General features: G+C 40.7%; 1 protein-coding gene across 1 annotated transcript; it reads left to right on the top strand.

Moving 5' to 3' along the window:
* Nucleotides 1–196: 196 nt before the first annotated feature.
* MTNR1A (melatonin receptor 1A) lies at nucleotides 197–26,613 on the top strand. Its single transcript, XM_066383528.1, has 2 exons — nucleotides 197–487; nucleotides 25,745–26,613. Exons 1-2 carry the CDS (start codon nucleotides 247–249, stop codon nucleotides 26,611–26,613), a joined length of 1,110 nt encoding a protein of 369 aa, XP_066239625.1. The 5' UTR covers nucleotides 197–246.
* The last annotated feature ends 1,115 nt before the right edge of the window (nucleotides 26,614–27,728 follow it).

The following is a 27,728-nucleotide window of genomic DNA, read 5'->3' as shown; positions in this document are numbered from 1 at the left end:
GCCCGTGGTGCGGGATACGGGCCGCCGGCCCCGCGGTTCAAGAAGCCGGGAGGCGGACGCCAGGTGTCACCAGGCTGCAGGTGCGGAGCGCGGCCGCGGGGAGGCGGTGGCGCGCGCAGGGCGATGCGAGGGAGCACTCGGGATGGGGAGTAGACGCGGGAGGAGCCACCCGGGTGGCGAGGGGTCGCGCCGCGCTCGGGCGGCTTGCAGGGCGGCGGGGAGGAGGTCGCCTGCCCCGGCCGCGCGATGGCCGGGCGGCCGTGGGGCGCGCTGCGCGGGACCTTGAAGGGCAACGGCAGCGCGCTGCTCAACGCTTCTCAGCAGGTGCCCGGCGGCGGCGGCGGCGGCGGGGCAAACGCGCAGCCGCGACCCTCGTGGCTAGCCTGCACGCTGGCCTTCATCCTCATCTTCACCATCGTGGTGGACGTCCTGGGCAACCTCCTGGTCCTCCTGTCCGTGTATCGGAACAAGAAGCTCAGGAACGCAGGTAGGGGCTCCCGGGGCCGGGCAGCTGGACAGGCAGCCCCCAACTTTTACCCGACGGCAGCCTCTCACCTTTCTGGCCACCTTTCCAGAACGCGGCGCCCTCAGCTGTCAACTGGCTTTTCCTAAGAAAAGTTCAATTCTTTTTCTTAAAATCTGGGAACTTCCGAGTCATTTTTCCTAATAGAGACTGAAGCCCGCGGGTTTATTTCCCCTTAGCCTGCCCATTCAGGAAGGGTCCCGCCCCCATAAAACGATAAGAAGCCTTCAGTCCCTGAGAGTAGAAAGATTGGGCAGAGTCGGGTTCTCCGTATTCTACAGAACCACCCCCCATCCTGAATAATTTGCAATTTGTGAGGTTTATTAAATTGAGAGACGCTCGATACAGGTCGCAGAAAGTTCCTCCAAAAGCCCCTACAAGCGCCATCAACAAACTTTTACCAACTGCTCGACTTGATATATAATTTAATGTTGCCAACTTTGTTAAAATAGGAAAAAAATAAGTTGGCAAAATGATAGTGTAGTTATTTTAGTTTTATTGTCAGGCGTAGTTTTCAGTTTTTTTAGCTTCCAATTTCAAAAGAACTTATGTCTCCTAAACATGCTTAGGGGAGTGATGATTATTTTACACTTTAAAAATAGAAATTGGTTGGTTAGGTTAGAGCAGCGGTCCTCAAACTTTTTACATAGGGGGCCAGTTCACTGGCCCTCAGACTGTTGGAGGGCCGGACTATAAAAAAAACTATGAGGTCCTGGCCGGTTGGCTCAGTGGTAGAGCGTCGGCCTGGCGTGCAGAAGTCCCGGATTCGATTCCTGGCCAGGGCACACAGGAGAAGCGCCCATCTGCTTGTCCACCCCTCCCCCTCTCCCTCCTCTCTGTCTCTCTCTTCCCCTCTCGCAGCGAGGCTCCATTGGAGCAAAGATGGCCCCGGGCGCTGGGGATGGCTCCTTGGCCTCTGCCCCAGGCGCTGGAGTGGCTCTGGCCATGGCAGAGCGATGCCCCGGAGGGGCAGAGCATCGCCCCCTGGTGGGTGTGCCGGGGTGGATCCTGGTCGGGCGCATGCGGGAGTCTGTCTGTCTCTCCCCGTTTCCAGCTTCAGAAAAATACAAACAAAACAAAACAAAACAAAACAAAACTATGAACAAATCCCTATGCACATTGCAAATATTTTAAAGTAAAAAAACAAAACGGGAACAAATACAATATTTAAAATAAAGAACAAATAAATTTAAATCAACAAACTGACCAGTATTGCAATGGGAACTATGGGCCTGCTTTTGGCTAATGAGATGGTCAATGTGCTCCTCTCACTGACCACCAATGAAAGAGGTGCCCTTTCCGGAAGTGCCGCGGGGGTGGATAAACGGCCTCAGGGGGCCGCTGCAGCCCACAGGCCGTAGTTTGGGGACCCCTGGGTTAGAGCATTGCCCAGAAGCACAGAGGTTGCCAGTTCTATCCCTGGTCCGGGCACGTACAGTAGCAGATTGATGCTCCTATCTCTCTCTCTAAAGTCAATAAAATAAACAAAATATAGAAATGGTTGTAATAAAGAGTATAGTTGTAATATACCACTAAAACCAAATTTTGTGCTTTGGTTGAATTTATTTTTCCTCCAGGCAATGACTTGAAATTGGTTTATCCCGGGGGGGATCCTGAGAGCACCCAGTGGGCCCTGGGTGGTCAGACCTCTAAATGATGATGAGATGCCTAGCTCTTTACTTGGAGGCCAACTTGGTGGCGGAGTAGATGGGGAGAGAAAGGCGCTTGGCACTCACGTGTTTGTCAAAAGCAACATCTTTGTTCTAACCAGGCAATTGATCAATGCTCTAACTTTGGCTCCTTTCCCGTGGGGGGGGGGGGCATTTATTTCCTTCTTGCTTGAGACAGTGCATAGTTTAAGAATCAGTTAATAAGCACCTAATACCGTGAATTGAATTTGAATTAGTCCATTGAATAACCTCACTTCCTAAATGATTGGCTTTAACTAGAGGAATTCCGCCTTCAAGAAGAAGTTACCAGAAGAAACACAGGTGGCAAACTCGTTGACATAGGTCTTGATGATGATTTTTTTGAATTTAACATCAAAAACAAAAGGAACAAAAGCAAGAATAAACCAATGGGACTATGTCAAATTACAAGGCTTGTGCACAGCAAAGGAATCCATCAACAAAATGAAAAGGCAACTTATTGAGTGGGAGGAAGTATTTGCAAATTATGTACCTATTGAGGGGCTAATATCCAAAATATATGAATAACTCATACAACTCAGTAGCAACCCCCCCAAAACAAACAAAACCCAAGCCATCATCCAATTGAACAATGGACAGAAGATATGAATGGACATTTTTCCAAAGAAGACATACAGATGCCCAACAGGTGCATGAAAAAATCTTTTTTTACTCTATTTTTTTTTTTTTTTTTTTGGTATTTTTCTGAAGCTGGAAACTGGGAGAGACAGTCAGACAGACTCCCGCATGCGCCCGACCGGGATCCACCCGGCACACCCACCAGGGGGCGATGCTCTGCCCCTCCGGGGCGTTGCTCTGTTGCGACCAGAGCCACTCCAGCGCCTGGGGCAGAGGCCAAGGAGCCATCCCCAGCGCCCGGGCCATCTTTGCTCCAATGGAGCCTCGCTGCGGGAGGGGAAGAGAGAGACAGAGAGGAAGGAGAGGGGGAGGGGTGGAGAAGCAGATGGGCGCCTCTCCTGTGTGCCCTGGCCGGGAATCGAACCCAGGACTTCTGCATGCCAGGCCGACGCTCTACCACTGAGCCAACCGGCCAGGGCCAAAAAAATCTTTAACATTATTATTCATCAGGAAATGCAAGCCAAACCCCCAATGAAATGTCACCTTACATCTGTTAAGAATGGCTGTTATAAAAAAGATAAGAAATAACAAATGTTTGCAAGGATGTGGAGAAGTCTGTACCCTTGTGTTCTGTTGGTAAGAATATAATATATATTGGTTCAGCCCCTACAGAAAAAAGTATGGAGGTTTCTTGGGAAACTAAACATAGACCTACCCTTCCACCCAGCAATTCCACTTCTGAATTTCACATCTGAAGGAAATGAAAACACTAACTTGAAAAGATACATCCCCATGTTCATTGCAACATTATTTATAATAGCAGAGACATGAAAACAACGTAAGTGTTCATTGATGGATAAAGAAATTGTGGTATATATACATTAGAATATTACTCAGCCATAAACAGAATGAAATCTTGTCACCGAGGCTGATGTACTGCCAGTCTCCACTGCCCCCTGTATCTCTGCGTTCTGGGAGTCCTCGCTCTGATTATGTATTCATCTGCTTTGCACTCTCCTTACTGCATTTTTGATTGTTCTGATTCCTTGGATTAGGGTTCAGTAACAGGACATTAGTTTTGACTTGTCCAGTACATTACTTTGTTCCCTAAAAAAAAGGGAAAGAAAGAAGTTGGGCAAACCCTGTGGCGAGGTGCCTTTGTCACCCACTTTACACAAGAGGAGCGAGGACACAGACTAGTGGAGCATGATTTAGTTCACAGAGGTTGCCCTGAGCTCATTCTACTTCACTGATACCAACAGTTGCAGCACTTGCAAACGTTGCATTCTATAGAAACTTTCATTAAAAAAAAACAAAAAACTATTCACATGCCTGGAACAATTTTATTTCTTCTGTTTTATGGAAAAGAACTTGTGAGAAGTGCTTCTTCCCCACTGCTTAGCATTTTATTTATTTGCTAAGCAATTGTTTGGTAGAGGAGGTTACAAAAGTTGACATTCTTAGAGTTACCTGGGAGCATCCAGTGCTCCTATACCTGAGAGATTTTTGAACTTTGTTATTTTTACGATTGGGATTTTTGTATTCAGATGTACCACGGTCATAACTCAAACCCTTGCAGGCTTGGATGGATGGTAATTTGAAACAGTGACAGAGATAGTAGGTTTGAATACTGTATGAATTTTGAGATGCTTTTTAAAAGTTCTTACGATTGTTCAGTCCTTCTATTACCATTAAATTTATTCTATTAAGGATTAAAAGATGGAGAAAAGAGAATGGAAGAAATGAGATCAGAAAGTAAGACTGTGAAGACATCATAAGCTTTGCACTACTACTTTCTTTTGGGAATCTGGTGTAACTGCTGGTTATTTATGCTCCTCCCCTCCTCTTGGGAGCCTGTTGACATGTGACTCTCAAGGGAAGGAACTTAAAATGTTTAGCAGGCAGAAGTATGTCAGGGACACTGGTTAGAACAGATACGTGCTCTACACGTTCCCCAGTCTTCGGTGCTGGCAAAGCGTCTGCTCTGCCCTTGTCCAAAATTTGATACTGGAATTGGTACAACCATGTTTGCATCTTCTGAGTAAATTTCATAGTATAATGGGAAGATTCTGGAACCCTAGCATTAATATCCTTGCTATTCACTTTGTGATCTGAGAAGTCAATGAAATTACCCAAGCTTCACTTTCCCCATTGGTCAAATACAGAAAGTATCTAACTAGTCTTTGAGCTTCACACAATTGTTGAAACTGCCTAGTGATGCAGGAGGTGCCTCTCGAAAAGGACACTTCACATAGTTGGCAGGCGGAAATTGATGCATACTTTGAAAAGGATGAAGCAGATCTTGGTATGTTTCCTTTTTTTCTAGGTACCCCTGACATGAGTGTATTCCCTTGTTAAAAATAATTGAACCGCAGACTAATGATTCATGTACTTTTTTCATATCTACATCACACTTGAAAACTTTTACTAAAAGTATAGCAGGAGTATAATAATAACTTGCCTATTCAAAATTCAACTACCTGGCAAACTAACTTCTCTAGAATATAGCCAATGATGGAAATAAGCAAAAATTACAGGCTTTCATCCACACTTGATTTGCTCTGCTTTAGATTCTACAAAACTGTTAGGCTAGTGTGGGGTTCCCATAGATTACAAGTAGTAAGTTAGGGGAAAGATTGACAATTTAAAGAAATAACACATGTGCCAAACAGTGTGGGTTGAAACAGATTCATTAAAGCAGGTCTGATAAAACTGAACAAGCACAACGTTTTGTGGACAGAAGCAAAAACCCCTGTAGAAGAAGGAAAACGCCCTGCTCCTCATTAACTGCTCCTAAAAACCATATAGTACAATATGTGTTTATTAATTATGACCCTCAGCCATCAAGGAATGATTCAGTCATGCACAGTGTGTTCTGTCTAAAAAGACAGGGGTGTCATATTAGAAAGTTACCTATTTAAAGTGCTTTATTATTATTTTTTAATTTGGTGTATGGTGGGCTAAACTGTCGATAATGTTAAAAAAAAGTTTCCCAAAATGACTGTGTTCTTTTCAGGTCTATACTGAACATTATGTGTATGCCTCCCACATTACCGTTCAGAGGCCCTCTAGAGTATGGAGAGAATGTGGACTTTGGGCTTCAGAGACCCGAGTGCAAACTTTGGATGCACCAGGGCCAGTTTTAAAATGCTTGTCTGTCTTAGGCATGCCTACTTGAAAAAATATTAGTTTTAAATTGAAGCATAATGTACTCACAGTAAACTGCACAAAAAATAAGTGTACAGCTGGATGTAATTTTACATATGTATATATTTATATGACCACCACTTTTGAGAAATGATTTGAAATAAAGATGTTGATAGATAGTAGAATTATTATCCACAATGTGAACTAGAACTTATGCCAAATCTAGGTACTGAAAGCCACCAACTTGAACTTTTTCTCTCTGACCATCCACACGCAGATCGTTGCTTGTGTTAAACTTGGCTGTTCTTGCCTCCATTGCTCAATGAAGGCGGAGGCGCACTGCCTTCTCCATTCCCTCGGCCACATTCACCATCAATTCATCAATACGCCAGCTTACGTCCCATTGACTGTGTTCATAGCTGTCTTGATTGAGCCCTTGGCCGTTCTGTTTATTGTACCCTGACTTCTATTTTCTCTTTCCCCTTCTTTCTTTCTCTTCCCTTGCCTTCCTTTTTCTTTTGCTCACTGTCTGTTTCTTGCTCCTTGGCTTCCAATATTTTTTAACCACTGTAATTATATTCGATCTCTTAATAGAGGTCACACTTTTTACCTCTGTTTCCTGATTGTGTCTGTTGTCTTTTTACATCAACAAAAAAGACTTATATGTTTTTATGAACTAATAAGCATGTTATATGCTAGAAGTGCACTTATGGATTTCTCAAAAAATTTCATATGATATTTGGCTCTTATGCTAGCTCACAAAACCAACAATATGGCTGAAATAATACTTGGAATAGCTGGGTCGTTTGAGACTTGTGAGCCCCTGTTAGCAATCTGTCTCACTTTGAGTTCTGATTTCTGAGCCCCTTGGGATCCTGCAAAAACGAGAAAGTATGATGTGGAAGAGACTGATGGAAGCTTCAATTATTAACTCAGAAATATCAGGAGACAGCGCAGGGACAAGACATGGTGCTGGAGGGTAAATTTTGCACCAGAGATGTGGTGGAAACAAGTAGAAAGCAGTATATGCAGCTGCTCGTCAGTCGAGTGCTCCTATGTGGGGGCATACCCTGTAGGAAAGTGTGGAAGGAGCTTGTACAGGGAATAAATCCACAGTCTGGACTCCAGGGCTGCTTTCCTGAAAGGCTCTGTGGTTGTAGATGAGTCATCATCTCTCTGGGCTGTTTTCACATCAGCAACATGATGGGATTGGAGAGATCTGTGAGTCCTTTCCAAGTCTAGTGTTCTCTGCTTTGCACGATTATTAAACTTGCTATGAATTTGGAGATTTAATGGTGTCAAGTGACTAGCAATAAGGAGAATTGTGGATAGGATGACCTATGAATATAATGGTAATAAGCATTACAGATCTAGGGAAATGTGTTCTTATGAAAGCGGACCTCATGTGTCCTGAACTAGCTTCTTCTCTTGTAACATATCTGTTAGAGACAAGTATCTCTTAATGACATCTGGTTGCTCTGTTTTATTTTCCAAGGAATGTTAACAAGTTTTAAAAATGTCCCATATAGTTTTTCTCTTCATAAAGGAGAATGAAGTTACCCACTATGCAGCGTAATTGAGGCCTCTTTTGGTGGCCTCCTTCTGGATTGCTTCTCTGGGACATAGGCAGCTTCTCATGAGTTTGGGAGCTGGGGATGCTTATGATGAGTTGAACAACAATGTTCGTGCATGCGCAATCCTCGTGGGTGGGCTAACTTTCATGCCTCTGGGTGGGTCGTGGGGAAAGACAGGCTTTTCCGGGTCTGTAGAGACCCTTCACAATGTAACCACTCAGGAGGACCAGCCTACACAGGCAGCCAACCTGGCCATTCAGTCTGCAGCAATACCCATCTACAGAACAGCAGAGTTCACATGAGTGAGCATGTCACTGTTGCTTAGGTGTTCAGAGGCAGATGGAAGATAAGCACTTCACTATGTGACAAGCATTTATAAAGTAATCAGACCATCTTCCCTGCCATGTCAATCTTGGATGCCTATATTACTGAAGTCATAAAGTAGGATGATCACATGGTTTACCGGTGATTTAAAAGCCAGAGCTCTGTGTGATCTCTACACCTAGAAACATGAAACAAAACAAAATATCCCTATGTGACCCAGTGGCCCAAATCCCAAAAGAAAAAGGAAGACAATGGCAAATGCCTTTGGACAATAATTTTGAGTCATTTTGTCTTTTAAAGAATTTTTTTCATAAAAATCTATCTTACATCTTCTCTTCTCTTCGTAAATTATACTTTTCTGTGGTGTACTTAATATTCATCAAAATCAGGTATAAGATAGCTGGGATTGTAACAGAGGTCTCACTTCTGGGATATAAGTAATTGGAACAAATAAACACTATTCCTCAACAATCTGTTCGGGTGTCTTAATTGTAAATCGAAACCATTTGTGATAAAACTTAAGCCTGTTTTTATTGTTCTGGTGCATAATTAATTTTGCAAACACAGCTGGCCATCGTCAGGTGAACACTTCCACTTAAAATATGAATATAGCACAGCAGCTATATCAGGGCAACCCCAATTATTAAATAAATTTATTTTTATTTATTTATTTATTTATTTATGTATTTTTCTGAAGCTGGAAACGGGGAGAGACAGTCAGACAGACTCCCGCATGCGCCCGACCGGGATCCACCCGGCACGCCCGCCAGGGGGCGACGCTCTGCCCCTCCGGGGCATCGCTCTGTCACGACCAGAGCCACTCTAGCACCTGGGGCAGAGGCCAAGGAGCCATCCCCAGCGCCCGGGCCATCTTTGCTCCAATGGAGCCTTGTTGTGGGATGGGAAGAGAGAGACAGAGAGGAAGGAGAGGGGGAGGGGTGGAGAAGCAGATGGGCGCCTCTCCTGTGTGCCCTGGCGGGGAATCGAACCTGGGACCTCTGCACACCAGGCCGACGCTCTACCACTGAGCCAATCGGCCAGGGCCTAAATAAATTTATTTTTTAATCCTACAATTTATTTTTTAAATTTATTTACTAATTTGTGTTTAGAACACTTTTCAAACTTGAGAAAATTAAAGTAGAAAACTGATAGAATTGCATTTTTCCCACTTACCACACAGATAATTAGTTTCCATTTCTGTGAATAAAGTAGAAAAATAACTCCCTTTTTTTTGTTTAGAGTGTCTGATGCTTTGTACTTTCACACACAGAGAAATTCACAGTTTTCAAAGCACTTATTCAGATTTTATTTTATGTGTCCTTATAACAAGCTCCTCGGACAGATAGAACAATGGAAACCAAGAATTCACAGCTACGTGACCAGTATTTCTGATCTCTATAGACAACCCCGTGTGGTGCAGTCAAAGAGGCAGGGAAATTGAAATCAGAAGATCCAGGCCGAGTCTTACATCTGCAGTCTGTTATTTGTAGTATGTTTTGGGTCCAATTACGCAATCGCTCTGAGCCTCTGTTTCTCCACATCTGTCCAATGGGTATACTTATCTCACAGGCATACTAGGGAGATAGACACAGATTCTGCTCACCCACTTATCCTTCCATCTGCCTATGACTTTGAAGTTATAAAACACTATACGAATAATGGCATTAAGTTTACATTAGTAGGCATTCTATAATTAGTTCTTTTTTTGGGTCGTTTTTATTTTTTTAATGTTCATTTCTTTTTAAATGTTCACTTATTTTTAAATGTACTTTTTAAAAGTAAGTGGACAGTATGAATGATAAGAAATGCAATCTGTCAGAAATGGAAGGTTTAGGATCTAATTTTCTTTTGTGATACTATACAAATTCTCTGTCTCAGTTTTTCTTTTTGTAAAGAACACTTATCCCGACAGCAGTTAGGGCTGAGACTCTATTTTAATATCTAACCTCTGAGAGACTGATTATTTCAATATCTAAACTGTTCTCCAATTTAAAATGAATCAGATCTGGCTAGACATTTATATAACTTACAAAAATTATTCTCCTGATAATTCTAGTACCCACCTGACACCATACATAGTTATTACAATATTATTGACTATATTCCCCGTGCTGTGATTTGCATCCTGGTGACTATTTTGTAACTACTAATTTGTACTTCTTCATCCCTTTTCCTTTCTCACCGAGGCCTCTAACCCGTCCGCTACCTGGTAATCCTCACTTTGTTCTCTAGATCAGTGAGCCTGTTTCTGTTTGGTTTGTTTGTTTATTTATTTATTTTTAGGTTCCACGTATAAGTGAAATCATATGGCCTTTGTCTTTCGCTGATTTATTTAGTATTATAACTTCTAGGACCACCCACATTTTCGCAAATGATAAGATTTCCTTCTTTTTTTATGGCCAAGTAATGTTCCATTGTATATATGTACCACATCTTTTTTATCCAGTGTCTAACCACTATACTGTACACCTGAAACTAATATAAAACAATATTGACTGTCAACTGTAATCGAAGAAAGTACTGCATAGGCACTATAGTCAATAACACTGTAATAATTATGTCGGGTGTCAGATGGGTACTAGACCTATAGGGGTGATCACTTTGTAAAGTATACAACTGTCTAATCACTATATTGGATACCTGAAACTAATACTGAATGTCAACTATGATTGAAAAGTAAATTTAAAAAAAAACGATAAAAACAAACCAACTCTGAAAGCTACAATAATTGTCTCAGACAGGGATTTCACCATTCAAAAAATCATGATCTAACTTGTCTGTCTAGACTTGGAAAATGGTTTCGAGCTAAAGAAGTCCAGACTTAATGTAATCTCCATCACGCTAACACTGTATTTCCTCCTGTATTTCATCATGATATTTGAAATGATTGCTTCAAGACTATTTAAGGTACTGTATTTTATTGATTTTTTTCCCCCTTGCATGCTCAGCCATTGTTTAAAGTTTTGTGCCATTTTCTTTTCCTGGCCCATGGTAGTACACTATTATGGAACCCTAAATGCTTACAAATTTGTCAAAATAACTGCCAGAATCCCCTGGAAACCTTGGGGCAATGGTTCTAGACTCCTGAATACACGATGGACCTAGGATCTGATTTTCGGCTCTGCTAGCTGGTCACTTCCTGAGAAAGTAGCAACTTTCAGAATGAAGTCAAACATGGATAAGACAGAGCTTATCTTCTCCAGCTCTCAGAGTCCTTTTTCTCTTGGTAATTTTGAAAGTGAACCGAAGATAAAATAGTTCTAAATGAAACCTTGTACTTTTAGTTCTCACTAACCCTTGATGGTTCTGTTTTTTAACTTTTTATTTTTTTTAAATACCTGCTTTGAAAAATATCTTTCTAGAAGTCATTTTAAATCTTCATAGAGTCTCTGGGGCTTCTTCTGCTCATCCTTTATTAGCACCTTTTATAAATAATAAGGCCAATATTTGAGATGAACAGTAAGATTTTTACAAGGTGCCTTGAATTTCTCCTTGTTTTTCCTAAGTATTTTTAAGTTGCCCAGCTGACAGAAATGTCTTATCTTCTATAAAAGACATCCACACACTCTCAGGATTTTCTGGGCCACCAAAGAGGCAATTAGTAGGTTGTTTTATAAGAAGCACTGTTGTGTGCTCAGAACTCCGCATGGGCTCACCAGGGTCATCCATTCCCCTTCGACCTGGTGGTTGTCTAATCAGCACCCTAACATTTTCACCTTTCCAAAAGGTTGGTTCACCAAGTCTACCTGAAACCTGAGGACTTGATGTGGGTAGCTTAAGAAATTTTAGTGAAATTTAATAAGGTTGCAAATGAGAAATTAACTTCTGGATTTTCTGGTTGAGATGTTCTAAGATTATTTTTTCTTCAGAGCTATATACTCTGGGCAATCACATTGAAGGAATTTGTCTTCAAAAAAAATAAGGAAAGGGTCCTGGCCGGTTGGCTCATGGTAGAACGTCAGCCTGGCGTGCAGGAGTCCCGGGTTCGATTCCCGGCCAGGGCACACAGGAGAAGCGCCCATCTGCTTCTCCACCCCTCCCCCTCTCCTTCCTCTCTGTCTCTCTCTTCCCCTCCCACAGCCAAGGCTTCATTGGAGCAAAGTTGGCCTGCGTGCTGAGGATGGCTCTGTGGCCTCTGCCTCAGGTGCTAGAATGGCTCTGGTTGCAGCAGAGCAACGCCCCCTGGTGGGCGTGCTGGGTGGATCCCAGTCGGGTGCATGTGGGAGTCTGTCTGACTGCCTCCCCATTTCCAACTACAGAAAAATACAAAAAAAAAAAAAAAAAAGGAATCTACTCAGTGCTAAATATTATTCAGCCAATGGAGGGTAATTTTTAAGCTTATGGCTTAAAAGAGTGTCTACCTGCTTTGCTATTATTGAGCACTTTGGGTGTTTATTGGGTTGATCATTCATTTGGATCCATATTTAGTGCATACCTGCAGCATAAGACACTATGAATGGTCAGAAAATTCTTGTTTGTCAAAATGCAAGACACTGTGTTAAAATTGTATACAACATGGCATGTTTTCAAAGAGATTACTTTCTATCATGGCACTTATAAAATGTTTGTTCTTCAGTTTTCAAATAAAAAATGTAGAGTACAAAAAGATGACTGGAAACATGTTTATACAGCAGGAAACTTTTCAAAAGAAATTTGAAAGTTGGATGGTGTAGGACGGTGGCTGGAGCTCCAAGTACATAGTGATGAGAATTTGTAAAAGATGTTACTTCAGGATGGAAGAAAAATGGGTCATAAATAGGAAGTGTGAAAGCTACAGCACACATGAGGCAGAAGTCATGAGAGGACGTCAAAGAAATTAGTCACTAACAGGGACAAAGCATAGCTGTTTGAGGATAATGCACCAGCCCCTATCTTTTGAAGAGATAATACAGCCTGAGAAATACCTATTGGATATGGCCCGAGAGCCAGCCTGCTAACTGAAAATTTAAATAATTTTCTCATGCGGTTATTAAATGATGGACAAGAAAATTTTATAATCAATAATTAATGCTTAGTTTTTTATAATTTTGTTAACATGTTTAGAAACACAAAACTCTTTCCTTTTGTGATCTTGAAAAGAGACAATGTGCATTTCTCCCTCAGGCATTACTCCTCTTTTCCTTATTTAAACACCTGTTGGGTGTCTCCTGCGTGCCAGGTCTAGGTTAATCACGGAGCGTGGGCCACAGTTCTGTGGCAAGACAAACACTATTCCAGTCAATTCATTTTTATTTTAAGATACGGTTTAAATTTGTACAGTACTTATAATTTAAGAATGTGTTTGCCATTAAAAAAAGTTTTCATTTTATTTGTACCTTTTGTTACTTACTTCATTATTGTATTAGCTTACCATTAACTTTTTTCTCCATTGGAGTTTGGAATACTTTCAGATATTCTCATTTTGGGGTATGTGTAGGGGGTATGTGTCTTATACCAAATAAGTTTTATAGAAAGGTGGTGTTTTATAGATAAAAGGAGGCAAACTCTCCACAGAACCAGCTGCCAGACGGCAGGGATGGGGAGTCCTCAGATAGTTCAGTCACTTAGACGGAGGCAGACTTCTGTGCTCATGTGTGGGGTCATGTTGGTTTGATGCTGGAAGCATATGTACTGCGCATAGCGAGGATGAAAGATCGAAGAGAAATATCAAGGAGCATGTAGAGTCTGTAACGTCTGACCATAAGGTTTATTTGGTTGGTTGTTTCTATAAGATAGCATTGTAAGTTCTTCCACTTTTTAGACCAGGAAGCTGGTGACCTCTTTAGAAAACTACCCAACCTCATCACAGAGCTGAAGGTCTATCCTAGGTGGCCTAGAAGCCCAACGTGAGAGCAAGGTTGGAGGTTCGGCACTCATGTTTTATTGAGGGAAAGCTCTCAAGAAGAACTTGAAGGAAGTGAGGGGAATGGGCTCGGGCAGAGGAGAGAGTCAAACAAAAATGGGATCTCAGGTGAAGCTTAAGTTTGGCCCGACCATGAGGCGGAGGCTTCTGGGCCTAAATCCAACCACAGAGTTGCCAGCACGTGAGGCAAGAGGGCTGGCCTTTCGTACTTCATGTCGGTGGTCATCCTTGTCTGTTCAACTGAGGGCAGTCCTCTGGACAAGGATGCATCTCAGTCAAATAGAATTACTCAACACACATTCAAATTTCAGGGATAAGTGCACTAACCTGGCAAAGGGGACCTGGGGCGGGCACCAGCAGCAGCTGCTCTAAGACCTATGAGGCAGGGAGAACCCCCAGAGGCAGACAAGAGGCAAGCTTGCCATAGTAACAGGCTCCCAGAGCCAGAATTTTGAAAAGCACACAGAAGGAAATTAGTTCTCCTTGGGTTAAATCATTGCACAGATTTGATTATTACCTAATTAAAAACAGGTAAAAACTGTTAATAAAAATCTTGAAGACTTCAACTTTGCACAGTGTTATATTAGAAGATAGATTTTTCTGTAATTCACATAGCAGCAAAGTGATGCAAAAACTATTTACTCAAATGGAAATCAGCATGAGACTTGCAGGACATGGGATTTTGTTTTTTAAAGAAGAAAAATAACAGGTAAAAAAATGAGAATCTGGCCCAAGATAGGAATTCTTGTACTCTCTCTCTCTCTCCAAGCTAAGATTTCCCTAGTTAGTGAGGGAGCTGCTACAGTACCTACTGTCCTGATTGAACCGATGAGTGTTAAGAAAAAATGTGGCTTCTGCTTCACTCCCACCTTCCAGACATTTCTTTGTGGACCATGTTAACCCATAACTACGCCAGGAAGAAAATTCTGGGAAATGTAGTTTCAGCTTAGTTAAATTGACACAATACAAACCCACTACAGCGCACCCCTTGGCAAGGTGGCATCCACCTATATATCTCTATTAACCATACTTAACTTCCAGATAAAGGAAACACCATAATTATGCTTCTACCTAACATAATGCAACCATCCCTGTAAAACTGAATACATACAAACCCTCTCCCCAAAAGATAACAGTCTTTTTGTTCATCATTGCGTGATATTCATTATTCTAGTTGGATCACATTCCCCATTTGATATCTTGTAATTGAAATACTGAGATGTGAAGTTAAATACTAACACATGTTAGATGACAGGGGGAATAGAAGAGGGAAAAAGACAAACAAAATAACCTCCTCACACAATACAACACAACACAACACAACACAACACAACACAACACACACACACACTCCACACAAATATAGCAAATGTGATAAAGCTTCCGAGTGAACCACCTGATAGGCACATCTGCAGAGAGTCTGTGGCTTATTTTTTTCTCCAGACACTTCTAATATAAAATTAGTTCAAAAAAAATTAAATTAATGATTTAATTAATATAATTACTTGAACAGAAAAGAAGCACAATTACTACTAAATAAATGGAACAGAGGATTAAAGTCATGAAAGAAATCTATGATATCATTTGTGATTTTGTTTGTAAGTTCTTTTTAAAGTAAATCTGTATTAGGACAGCTTGTCATCATGACATTCTGGGTAAAAATATACTGTTTTGATGATGATTTAATTTGTAGCTGAATTTCACATATTATACTTATTTTTAAAAAATCAAATATGTTGGATTAAAATTTAACAAAATGTGCTCACTTTGGAATATAAGTATACATTTGTAATTTAAGTTGATCTGTCGGGGGAAATAAATTTGCTTTTATTACTTTAATTTGGCTTAGTATAACCACTTTTCAAAGAAGTCATTTTCATGACAATTTATCCAAAACACCTAATTAAATGGCAAAAACTTGCTTTTTTGGGTCAAGACTGCTATTTTATTTTACTTATTTGTAACATTTTTTAGAGAGAAAAATAAAAATAATAATATAGGAACTTCAAGTATAAAAGCTATTTTATTTCAGATATTGGGCAATAACAGTTTAATTTATTTTATCAATCATTTGAGCAAAAGTCTCAACTGGGTAGTATTCAGGATACAAATAAGAAGACCATCTCAGGGGACTACAGTATAGAAACATAGAAAAGCCAAGTTTGCAAATGAATATAATAAAAAGCAAGACACGTGGGCCTTCTGCCCACCATGTTTCTCCCCACCCGTGTAGCTCAGCTTCTGCTTGATGCCTCTCCTCTCTCTGTGCATATTCTTGCTGTACTTCTTTCTCTCTGTACTAATCTTGTCTGTTTTTCAAAGATCAAGAATCCTAGGATCCTAGTCTGTTTATTCCTGTTTTCCTAGCACATGTCATATGCACTTAATAAGTTTTTTTAATATATATTTTTTATTAATTTTAATGGGGTGACATTGATAAATCAGGGTACATATGTTCAGAGAAAACATCTCCAGGTTATTTTGACATTTGATTATGCTGCATTCCCATCACCCAAAGTCCAATTGCCTTCCGTCACCTTCTCACTGGTTTTCTTTGTGTCCCTCCCCTCCCCAACCTCTCCCTCTCCTCCCCCCCCCACCCTGTAACCCCCACATTCTTGTCCGTGTCTCTGAGTCTCATTTTTATGTCCTACCTATGTATGGAATCATATAGTTCTTAGTTTTTTCTGATTTACTTATTTCGCTCAGTATAATGTTATCAAGGTCCATCCATGTTGTTGTAAATGATCCAATGTCATCATTTCTTATGGCTGAGTAGTATTCCATAGTATATATGTACCAAAGCTTTTTAATCCACTCGTCCTCTGATGAACACTTGGGCTGTTTTTAGATCTTTGCTATTGTGAACAATGCTGCCATAAACACGGGGATGCATTTCTTCTTTTGAAACAGTGCTATGGTGTTCTTGGGGTATATTGCTAAAAGTGGGATAGTTCGGTCAAAAGGCAGTTCGATTTTTAATTTTTTGAGGAATCTCCATACTGTTTTCCACAGAGGCTGCACCAGTCTGCATTCCCACCAGCAGTGCAGGAGGGTTCCCTTTTCTCCACATCCTCGCCAGCACTTATTCTGTGTTGTTTTGTTGATGAGCACCATTCTGACTGGTGTGAGGTGATATCTCATTGTGGTTTTAATTTGCATTTCTTTAATGATTAGTGATGTTGAGCATTTTTTCATATGCCTATTGGCCATCTGTATGTCCTCTTTGGAGAAGTGTCTATTCATTTCTTTCACCCATTTTTGATTGGATTGTTTGTCTTCCTGTTACTGAGTTTTACAAGTTCTTAATAAATTTTGGTTATTAACCCCTTATCAGACGTATTGTCGAATATGTTCTCCCACTGTGTAGTTTGTCTTTTTATTCTGTTCTTATTGTCTTTAGCTGTGCAAAAGCCTTTTAGTTTGATATAGTCCCATTTGTTTATCCTATCTTTTATTTCACTTGCCCGTGGAGATAAAACGGCAAATATATTGCTGCGAGACATGTCAGAGAGCTTATGCCTATGTTTTCTCCTAAAATGCTTATGGTCTTACGGTTTACATTTAAGTCTTTTATCCATTTTGAGGTTATTTTTGTGAATGGTGTAAGTTGGTGGTCTAGTTTCATTTTTTGCAGGTAGCTGTCCAATTTTCCCAACACCATTTGTTGAAGAGGCTGTCTTTACTCCATTGTATTTCCTTACCTCCTTTGTCAAATATCAGTTGTCCACAAAGGTGTGGGTTTATTTCTGAGTTCTCTGTTCTGTTCCATTGATCTATATGCCTGTTCTTATGCCAGTACCAGGCTGTTTTGAGTGCAATGCCTTTGTAGTATAGCTTGATATTAGGAAGTGTGATACCTCCCACTTTATTCTTCCTTTTCAAGATTGCTGAGGCTATTCGTGTTTTCTTTTGGTTCCATATAAATTTTTGGAATATGAGATCTATATCTTTAAAGTATGTCACTGGTATTTTAATTGGTATTTTAATCGGCATCACATTGAATTTATAAATTACTTTGGGTAATATAGACATTTTAATGATGTTTATTCTTCCTAACCATGTGCATGGTATATGCTTCCACTTGTTTGTATCTTCCTTGATTTCTTTTATCAATGTTTTATAATTTTCCGAGTACAAGTCGTTAGTCTCTTTAGTTAAATGTACTCCTAGGTACTTTATTTTTTTGGTTGTAATAGTGAAGGGGATTGTTTCCTTAATTTTTCTTTCTGATTGTTCATTGTTGGTGTATAAAAATGCCTCTGATTTTTGAGTATTAATTTTATATCCTGCACCTTGCTGAATTCATTTATCAGGTCCAGTAGTTTTTTGACTGAGACTTTAGGATTTTCTATATACAATATCATATCATCTGCAAATAATGATAGTTTTACTTCTTCTTTTCCAACTTGAATGCCTTTTATTTCTTCTTCTTGTCTGATTGCTGTGGCTAGGACTTCCAGGACTATGTTGAATAAGAATGGTGAAAGAGGGCACCCCTGCCTTGTTCCTGATCTTAAGGGGATTGCTTTTAATTTTTGCCCATTGAGTATGATGTTGGCTGTGGGTTTGTCATAGATGGCTTTTATCATGTTGAGGTATGTTCCCTGTATTCCCACTTTGCTGAGAGTTTTGATCATGAATGGGTGCTTGATTTTATCAAATGCTTTTTCTGCATCTATTGAAATTATCATGTGGTTTTTCTCTTTCCTTTTGTTTATGTGATGAATAACATTGATAGATTTGCAAATATTGTACCAGCCTTGCCTCCCCAGAATAAATCCCACTTGATCATGGTGTATGATTTTTTTCATATATTGTTGGATCCGGTTTGCTAATATTTTGTTGAGGATTTTAGCATCTAAATTTATCAGGGATATTGGCCTATAATTTTCTTTCTTTGTGTTGTCTTTGCCTGGTTTTGGAATCAGAACTATGCTCGCCTCATAAAAGGAGCTTGAAAGTCTTCCTTCCTCTTGAATTTTTTGAAATAGCTTGAGAAGGATAGGAGTTAGTTCTTCTTTGAATATTTGGTAGAATTCACTTGTGAAGCCATCAGGCCCAGGACTTTTCTTTGTTGGGAGTTTTTTGATAACTGTTTTGATCTCATTTGGTGTAATTGGTCTGTTTAGGTTTTGTGATTCTTCCAGACTGATTTTTGGAAGATTGTATGTTTCAAGGAATTTGTCCATTTCATCCAGGTTGTCTAGTTTTTTGGCATACAGTTCTTCATAGTATTTTCTTACAATACTTTGTATGTCTGTTGTGTCAGTTGTTATTTCTCCCCTCTCATTTCTAATTTTATTTATTTGAGTCCTCTCTCTCTTTTTCTTGGTGAGTCTAGTTAAAGGTTCATCAATCTTGTTTACCTTTTCAAAAAACCAGCTCCTAGTTTCATTGATCCTTTGTATTGTTCTTTAGTCTCTATGTCATTTATTTCTGCTCCGATCTTTATTATTTCCTTCCTTCTACTACATTTAGGCTTTACTTGTTGTTCTTTTTCTAGTTCTTTTAGATGCAGGGTTAAGTTGTTTATTTGAGCTTTTTCTAGCTTCTTAAAGTGTGCCTGTAGTGCTATGAACTTCCCTCTCAGTACTGCTTTTGTTGTGTCTCATAAATTTTGAGTTGTTGTATGCTTGTTATCATTCATTTCTAGGAATTTTTTTATTTCTTCTCTGATCTCATTCTTAATCCATTCGTTATTTAACAACCTGCTATTTAGTTTCCATGTGTTTGAGAATTTTTGAGCTTTTCTGTTGTGATTAATTTTTAGTTTCATGCCATTGTGATCAGAGAAAGTGTTTGATATGTTTCTAAATACCCCGCAGGGTCCCCCACCAACACCACAGTCCCTAACACATAGGCCACTGCCATCTCCCATTTTTCCTCTCTCCCTCCCAGCCACATGCACTGAGGGCCTCTGGGGGCCCTGTCCCAAACTACCCCTTCCACCCAAGCCCCCTCGCCTTCCCTTCTGTGTACAGCTAGCATCTTGATTTCTTCTCCCATCGCCCCCGCAATACCCAGCCGAGGCCCTGCACCCCTTTCTCTGTTGCACGCTATCGCTTCCCCCTTCCTGCTGAGGTCTTTGGACCTCCGACACCGTCCCTGCCCCTCCCCCAGGAGCGCAGGCCCTTCCCCTGCCCTGCCCGGCCTCGCTCTGTCCCGGGGACCAGGCTCCTCCCTCAGTCTAGCACCCCCCCATACACAATACGGCGGCCTCACGGGGTTTGGAGGAGTGGGCCGAGGTCCTGAGCAGCCCTCGGCTTCCCCTAGCGAGGGCCTGCAGCGGTGGTGGCAGCACCGAGAGATTTCCGGGAGCTCCGGGGCCAGCAGAGCTGGGGACGCCGGCGTGGGCTGCTGGGGGGCACAAAGGGGCAGCAGCCAGTTCTTCTTGAATATTTGATAGAATTCACTTGTGAAGCCATCAGGCCCAGGACTTTTCTTTTTTGGGAGTGTTTTGATATCTGTTTCAATCTCATTTGTTATAATAGGTCTGTTTAGGTTTTTTGATACTTCCAGATTAATTTTTAGAAGATTTTATGTTTCAAGGAATTTGTCCATTTTATCTAGGTTGTCTAGTTTTTTGGCATACAGTTTTCATAGTATTTTCTTACAATATTTTGTATTTCTGTTGTGTCAGTTGTTTTTTCTCCACTGTCATTTCTAATTTTATTTATTTGAGTCCTCTCTCTTTTTTTCTTGGTGAGTCTGGTTAAAGCAGGGGTCCCCAAACTACGGCCCATGGGCCACATGCGGCCCCCTGAGGCCATTTATCTGGCCCCCACTGCACTTCCGGAAGGGGCACCTCTTTCATTGGTGGTCAATGAAAGGAGCACATTGACCATCTCATTAGCCAAAAGCAGGCCCATAGTTCCCATTGAAATACTGGTCAGTTTCTTGATTTAAATTTACTTGTTTTTTATTTTAAATATTATATTTGTTCCCGTTTTGTTTTTTTACTTTAAAATAAGATATGTGCAGTGTGCATAGGGATTTGTTCATAATTTTTTTTATAGTCCAGCCCTCCAACGGTCTGAGGGACTGTGAACTGGCCCCCTGTGTAAAATGTTTGGGGACCCCTGGGTTAAAGGTTCACCAATCTTGTTTACCTTTTCAAAGAACCCGTTCCTGGTTTCATTAATCCTCTGTATTGTTTCTTTAGCTTCTATGTGATTTATTTCTGCTCTGATTTTTATTATTTCCTTTCTTCTACTACCTCTGGGTTTTACTTGCTGTTCTTTTTTTAGTTCTTTTAGATGCAGGGTCAAGTTGTTTATTTGAGCTTTTTCTAGCTTCTTAAGGTATGCCTGTAGTTCTATGAACTTTGCTCTCAGGACTGCTTTTGGTGTGTCCCATAAATTTTAAGTTGATTTATGCTCATTATCATTCATTTCTAGGAATATTTTCATTTCTTTTTTTATCTCATTGTTAACTCATTTGTTATTTAATATTGAATAACATAACATGCTAATTAGTTTCCAAGTGTTTGAGTATTTTTTAGTTTTTCGGTTGTGGTTGATTTCTAGTTTCATGTCATTGTGATCAGAGAAAGTGCTTGATATGATTTCAATCTTCTTAATTTTGTTGAGACCACTTTTGTGCCCTACCATGTGGTCTATCCTAGAGAATGTACCATGAGCACTTGAAAAGACTGTTTATTCTACTGCTTTAGGGTGAAAGGTTCTGAAGATATCTGTTAAATCGAGTTGATCTAGTGTGTCCTTTAAGTCTGCTGTTTCTTTGTTAATTTTCTTACTTGAAAATCTATCTAGTGATGTTAGTGGGGTATTGAAATCCCCTTCTTTTATAGTATTGCTGTTGATCTCACCTTTTAAATCCATCAAAGTCTGCTTTATATATTTAGGAGCTCCTATATTAGGTGCGTAGATATTTTTAACAGTTATATCTTCCTGTTGGATTGCTCCCTTTATCATTATGCAGTGGCCTTCTTTATCTCCTACTATGTTCTTTGTTTTAAAGTCCATTTTGTCTGATATAAGTATTGCTACCCCAGCTTTTTTTTTCATTTCCATTTGTGTGAAATTTTTTTCCCATCCTTTTATCTTCAGTCTATGTGCATCCTTTGTTTTAAGGTGTGTCTCTTGTAGACAGCATATGTATGGGTCCTGTTTTCATCCACGTAGCTACCCTATGTCTTTTGATCGGATCATTTAATCCATTTACATTTAAGGTTATTATTGATATGTCCTTGTTTATTGCCATTTTATTCTTTAAAACTGTATTCCTCTTTTGCTATATTCTTTTTTCCTCTTTGATTTGTTTACAACAGGCCCCTCAGCATTTCTTGCAGCATTGGTTTGTTTGTAATAAATTCCTTGAGTTTTTTTTTGTCTGGGAAGCTTTTAATTTCTCCTTCAATTTTAAGTGATAGCCTTGCTGGATAAAGTAGTCTTGGTTGTAGGTTCTTGTTCTGCATTACTTTAAATATTTTTTGTCATTCCCTTCTGGCCTCAAGTGTTTCTATTGAGAAGTCAGAAGTCATCCTTATGGGGGCTCCTTTGTAGATGATAACCTTTTTTTCTCTAGCAGTTTTTAATATTTTCTCTTTATCACTTAGCTTTGGTATTTTAATTATGGTGTCTTGGTGTAGATTTCTTTGAGTTTCTCTTTAATGAAGTTCTTTGTGCTTCCTGAACTTGTGAGATGCTTTTCTGCCTTAATTTAGGGAACTTTTCAGCTATGTTATGTTTGAACAAAGTCTCTATCCCTTGTTCTTTCTCTTTTTCAGGAATCCCTATGATGCAGATGGTATTTCTCTTCATGGTGTCACTGAGCTCTCTTAGAGTTTCCTCAGACTTTTTGAATCTCTTTTCTTTTTTCTGCTCTGCTTCTGTGCCTTCATTTATCTTGTCCTCTAACTCACTGATTCGATTCTCAGCTTCATCCATCCTGCTTTTAACTCCTTCCATTGTGTTCTTGATTTCTAATATTGTATTTGTCATTTCTGACTGATTCATTTTTATTATTTCAATGTCCTTTTTTATATTTGCTATCTCTTTATTTAGGTGTTCGTAATGACCATCTATTGTTATTCTAATATCTTTGAGCATCCTAACAATCGTTATTTTAAACTCTGCATCTGGTAATTTGGTTGTATCTGAATCATTCAGGTCCTTTTCTGGGGATATCTCTTGATTCATTTGTGTTGCATTTCTCTGCCTTCTCATTTGTCTGTGTAAAAGAAGGTTTTGGCCACTGAAGTCCACTGGGTGTGGCCTCTGTGTTCCCTGGGTGTGACCTTTGTGTTCCCTAGGTGTAATCTATCTGCAGGCCCGCTACCTCCTCTGTTGCTGCTGCCTAGGGCATTCAGGTATGTGCGTTGCCAGTGCCAGTCCACTGGGGTTGTTGCTGTTGTTTCCACCTCTCCTTCATGGGAGCAGCTGTGATCACATGCTCAGGTGAACAAGCCTCGGTGGCCTCAGCTTTCGCCCTGCCCCCGCGGGTGGGTTTGTGCTTGGCCTTGAGGGCAGGGGTGAGCACCTTTGCTCAGTTGCAGATCTCTGCCTGATTCCAGGCTTTTGCCACGTCCCTGCAGGAGGAGCCTACTTGTGGGACGGCTGCAAGCCTTGGCTCCATGGGCGGGTGGGACTGCATGCCAACACTCCTTTGCAGGACTCCACCCATTCTGGGCCTTCGCTTCGCTCCCGCAGGAGGAGCCAACTTCTGCATCATGCCACAAGTCTCGGTTCTGCAGGTGGGGCAAGGCTGCGCTACTGCACCCTTGTTCAAGGGCGGGTCTTCACCCCTTCCAGTGCTCCTTTCCCTCCCCCACAGGCTGGATTGCAGGTGGCCCACAGCTGTGCTTGACCACTTTTGCACGTCCCCTCTTTCCCAGCTGGGCAATACCGAGCTCACACATGGGCCTCAGTTGTGGCCAGCCGGCTTCAGCCCTTGCCGACAGAACCGTGCTTCCAAGTCCCGCCACTGCCCGCCCTCCGACAAGCCCTAAGCTGTGTGTGTGGGGGCGCTGCAGCTCAGGCCCTAATATTCAGTACTGTAGTCCCGGAAGCTCCCTCTTTCTAAGCAACTCTGCTCTAAGTACCGTAGGAGAGCTTGTTTGGCTGGTATCCTGCTTCCCTTTGCTGGCATTGCTGTTTCCAGGGGAAATATTCACTTCAGATTTGGGAAGTGACTCAGCCCAGGGGTTAGGGTGGCTGTCCCTCAAAGTGTTTCTGCCTGTGCCTCCTAGATTACACTATCTTCCTGCTGCTTCAGTCCTCTCCTCTCTCCCCATCCCCTGGAGCCCTGGGTGAGTGGTTATGAGAGAGGTTTTCTGCGCGGTCCCTTTAAGAAGAATCCTGGGTCTGAGAAACCAGTCTCTTTCTCACAAACAGTATCCTAACTTGTTTCCAGCTAAATACTGTCCATATGCTTCTTCTAGGCTCTGGGGCTGCAGGCTGGGGCTTTGTTCCTGGGGCTCAGGACCCTCCCCTCTCTGCTAAACTCACTTCCCACCACGCGAGTCTCTCCTGGCTGCCGTTCTCTCCGGGGGGTGGGGGGGGTCTGGGCAGCCCTCTCCACATTTCTGCTTTTCCTGTCAGTCTCAGTGTGCCTTCTTCAGTGTTCCTTGGTTGAAGAGTCCTCTTAGTTTATTCCAAAGTTGGATTTTCCAGATTATGGTTCTTAAAATTAAGTTGTAATCCACTTTGGTTCTGGGAGGTGGAAGTTGGTACGTCTGCCTACTCCATTGCCATCTTGTCTCTCCTCCCTGGGATCTTTTTAAAGGGTAGATTCTGATTCAGAGATCTGAATGGGACATGAAATTCTGCATTTCTAACACATGCCTCGGTGATGGTGATGCTACTGGTCTGTGGACTGCACTTTGAGTCAGTACAGTGTGAACATAGCAAACTGGGTCAGTGAATCAAAATCAATCAGTTTTTATTGAATGGAATTAGTATAATTTAATCCAAATTAACAATGGTATAAATAAAGTGATCTCTGAACTTTCAAAAGAAGAAGTTCTTCCACATGGTTGGGAAAATAAGTAAAATTTGGGGTAATTTTTATTTCAAGTGGATTTGGGGAAATGAGTAGCATTTTAGAAGTTAAGAAAAGGAGCCATTCAAGGTACAAGGAGCAGTAACAGAGGCAAATGAGTCACTGACGTGAAGGACAGACTAGCCAAACATCTCATAAAATTAGACTAGAGTCCTTTTATATTTTAACTTTAAAATGAGTTATGTTAATATAGAGAATTATCACTTAATCTGAATATTTATGGCTTAATTTTAGCACCTTAAGTTCTCTATATATCTAAAAATCTTTTGACCTTTTCCTTTGGAGTGAGGTGAGGAATTTGTAGAATCCCAGCAACATTTATTGAGCACTTTCTGTGGGTCAGATACTGCTCAGCACTTGACATAGATTGCCTCATTCAGTCCTCATCAGACCCTTATGGAGAAGATATTACCATTAGTCCTATCTTAAAGAAGAGGAGACTGGAGTTTAGTGAGAAAATGTCACTGACCCCAGTTAGATAGCTAGTAAGGGCTGAAACCAGTAAGTATTCTTACCCAAATAGCTGAGGACAGAAACCCTTTGACTCTTAGCTATTATTATGTGATGAATAAGAATCCACTGCTCTCCAAAAATAGGAATTACAGGCCTATGTATGAGCCATTGAAGAATTAGAGAGGGGTAGAAGGCCTGGACCTTGAGGAAGTTATGGCCAGCTGGAGAAATAACATGATGCGCACTTTCTCGGTTAATGCAGACATTACGAGAACAAAAGATGGGATAAGAGTACACCTATCGCATCAACTCAAGAATTTTTAAAGCACAAGAGAAACCAAACACTTTGAAAGACAACGGTTTTGAAGATAGACTATGCCTTGCTCTGGGGGTGTGGGAATTTGTAAACCATGGAATTGACAAGAGCAGCAAATGAAAACAGCGTCCACGTCACTCAATCTGTAGTAGCTGTGATGTCAGGGCATCCATGTTATGAAAACAACCTTTTTTTCTTTAACTGTGAAAGAAAATGAATGCAATCCATGAAATACTGGTATTAAACTGTATCCTCTAAATCATTCTCTTTTAGGAAACATATTTGTGGTGAGCCTGGCGTTTGCAGACCTGGTGGTGGCTGTGTACCCATACCCCTTGGTGCTGACATCCATATTTAATAACGGGTGGAACCTGGGCTATCTGCACTGCCAAATTAGTGGGTTCCTGATGGGCTTGAGCGTCGTCGGCTCAATCTTCAACATCACTGGCATTGCCATTAACCGTTACTGCTACATCTGCCACAGTTTCAAGTACGACAGGCTGTACAGCAACAAGAACTCCCTGTGCTGTGTGCTCCTCATATGGACGTTGACGCTGGCGGCCATCATGCCCAACCTGCGTGTGGGAACACTGCAGTATGACCCCCGGATCTACTCCTGCACCTTCACGCAGCCTGTCAGCTCCACGTACACCATCGCCGTGGTGGTTTTCCATTTCATAGTTCCCATGGTCATCGTCATCTACTGTTACCTGAGGATATGGATGCTGGTTCTTCAGGTCAGACGGAGGGTGAAACCTGACCACAGACCCAGACTGAAACCACAGGATTTCAGGAACTTTGTCACCATGTTTGTGGTGTTTGTGCTTTTTGCCATTTGCTGGGCTCCTCTAAACTTTATTGGTCTCGCGGTGGCTTCAGATCCTGCCAACATGGTACCCAGGATCCCAGAGTGGCTGTTCGTGGCTAGTTACTATATGGCGTATTTCAACAGCTGCCTTAATGCAGTTATTTATGGACTACTGAACCAAAATTTCAGGAAGGAATACAGAAGAATTCTAGCCTCCCTGTGTACAGCCAAGATGTTCTCTGTGGATAGCACTAATGATGTAGCAGATAGGGTTAAATGCAAACCCTCTCCATTAATGACCAACAATAACCTAATAAAAGTGGACTCTGTTTAAAAAAGCAAAGATTTACTGGCAAGCTGTGCACCATGCTCAAGCTCTTACTAATTTTCACATTTGCTTCCCTCTTAATGGATGTCTAGAAAAAATATGGTTGAAGAAACGTATGCTGTTAAGAGGTTGCCTCTGTACTTTCTGAGCTAATGTGTTATCAGCCTTTTGAACAAATCTAATTCTTATCAAGAGAAATACAGAGATACATGTTAATTGAAGAATATGGTTTAGAAACAGAAGGAGATAATTTTAAGCAAAAATGTTAAATGTATTCAAATGGAAAAAGGGTGCAAACTTTTTAAATTGCAAATGAACGCCACAAATGTAATAATTGCATTTTCCCCCTCCACTTTTTAAAAGATTTTTAGTAGGAAAACAAATGATGTGTTTTATTTATAATGAGTAAATGGAACAAAATGGGGTGAAGTGGGATGAGTGATTTAGGACACAGTGAAAGGCTGGAAATAAATCAACAACAACCACTGCAAAGTTTTCAATTGAGAGTGTTAACATTCGGTAACCATAACCATAATCATAAATGTTTGTTACTCTCTATTAAAAGTTGTACATTGAACTAGATAAAGAACTGACTATGTGACAAAGCCCTTTTTCAGTTGTAACAACCATTATTTTTAAACAATAGCTGCATATAAAACTCTTTGTGGCCTTATTAGACATTTGGTTTCTTATTATTTTATCATTGAATATAATTATTATTCATGTCACTACCAGTTGTTTTAAACTGATTTATATCAATTTATTAAATCATCTAATCAGTTCAGTTAAAAATTACAAAATATTAAAGAATTTTAGTTTCTTAGATACCGTGCTGGATGAGTTTTAGATTGATAATTTTTTTTCAGCAAGTAAATATCTAAAGGTAGTTTTTCTCTTATAGGTCTCTCAAAACAACATTATTTAATAATTTATTTCAGTATTTGATTGCCCTAATAATACTGATAGTGTACAAGGAGAAAAAAAATGCATGGGTAAACTATGATCTCATAAATGATGGTTCTAGTTTGCCGCAAATAACTATTTGGGACTATGAGGTTTATTACATAGAGTGTTTTGTAGGAAATTAGAGATAAGTTTTTTTTTGTATTTTAAAGTTATGC

This window comes from Saccopteryx leptura, chromosome 4 (assembly GCF_036850995.1).
Source record: "Saccopteryx leptura isolate mSacLep1 chromosome 4, mSacLep1_pri_phased_curated, whole genome shotgun sequence".
Taxonomy (NCBI): Eukaryota; Metazoa; Chordata; class Mammalia; order Chiroptera; family Emballonuridae; genus Saccopteryx; species Saccopteryx leptura.
This window is presented reverse-complemented; position numbering and strand designations above follow the sequence as displayed.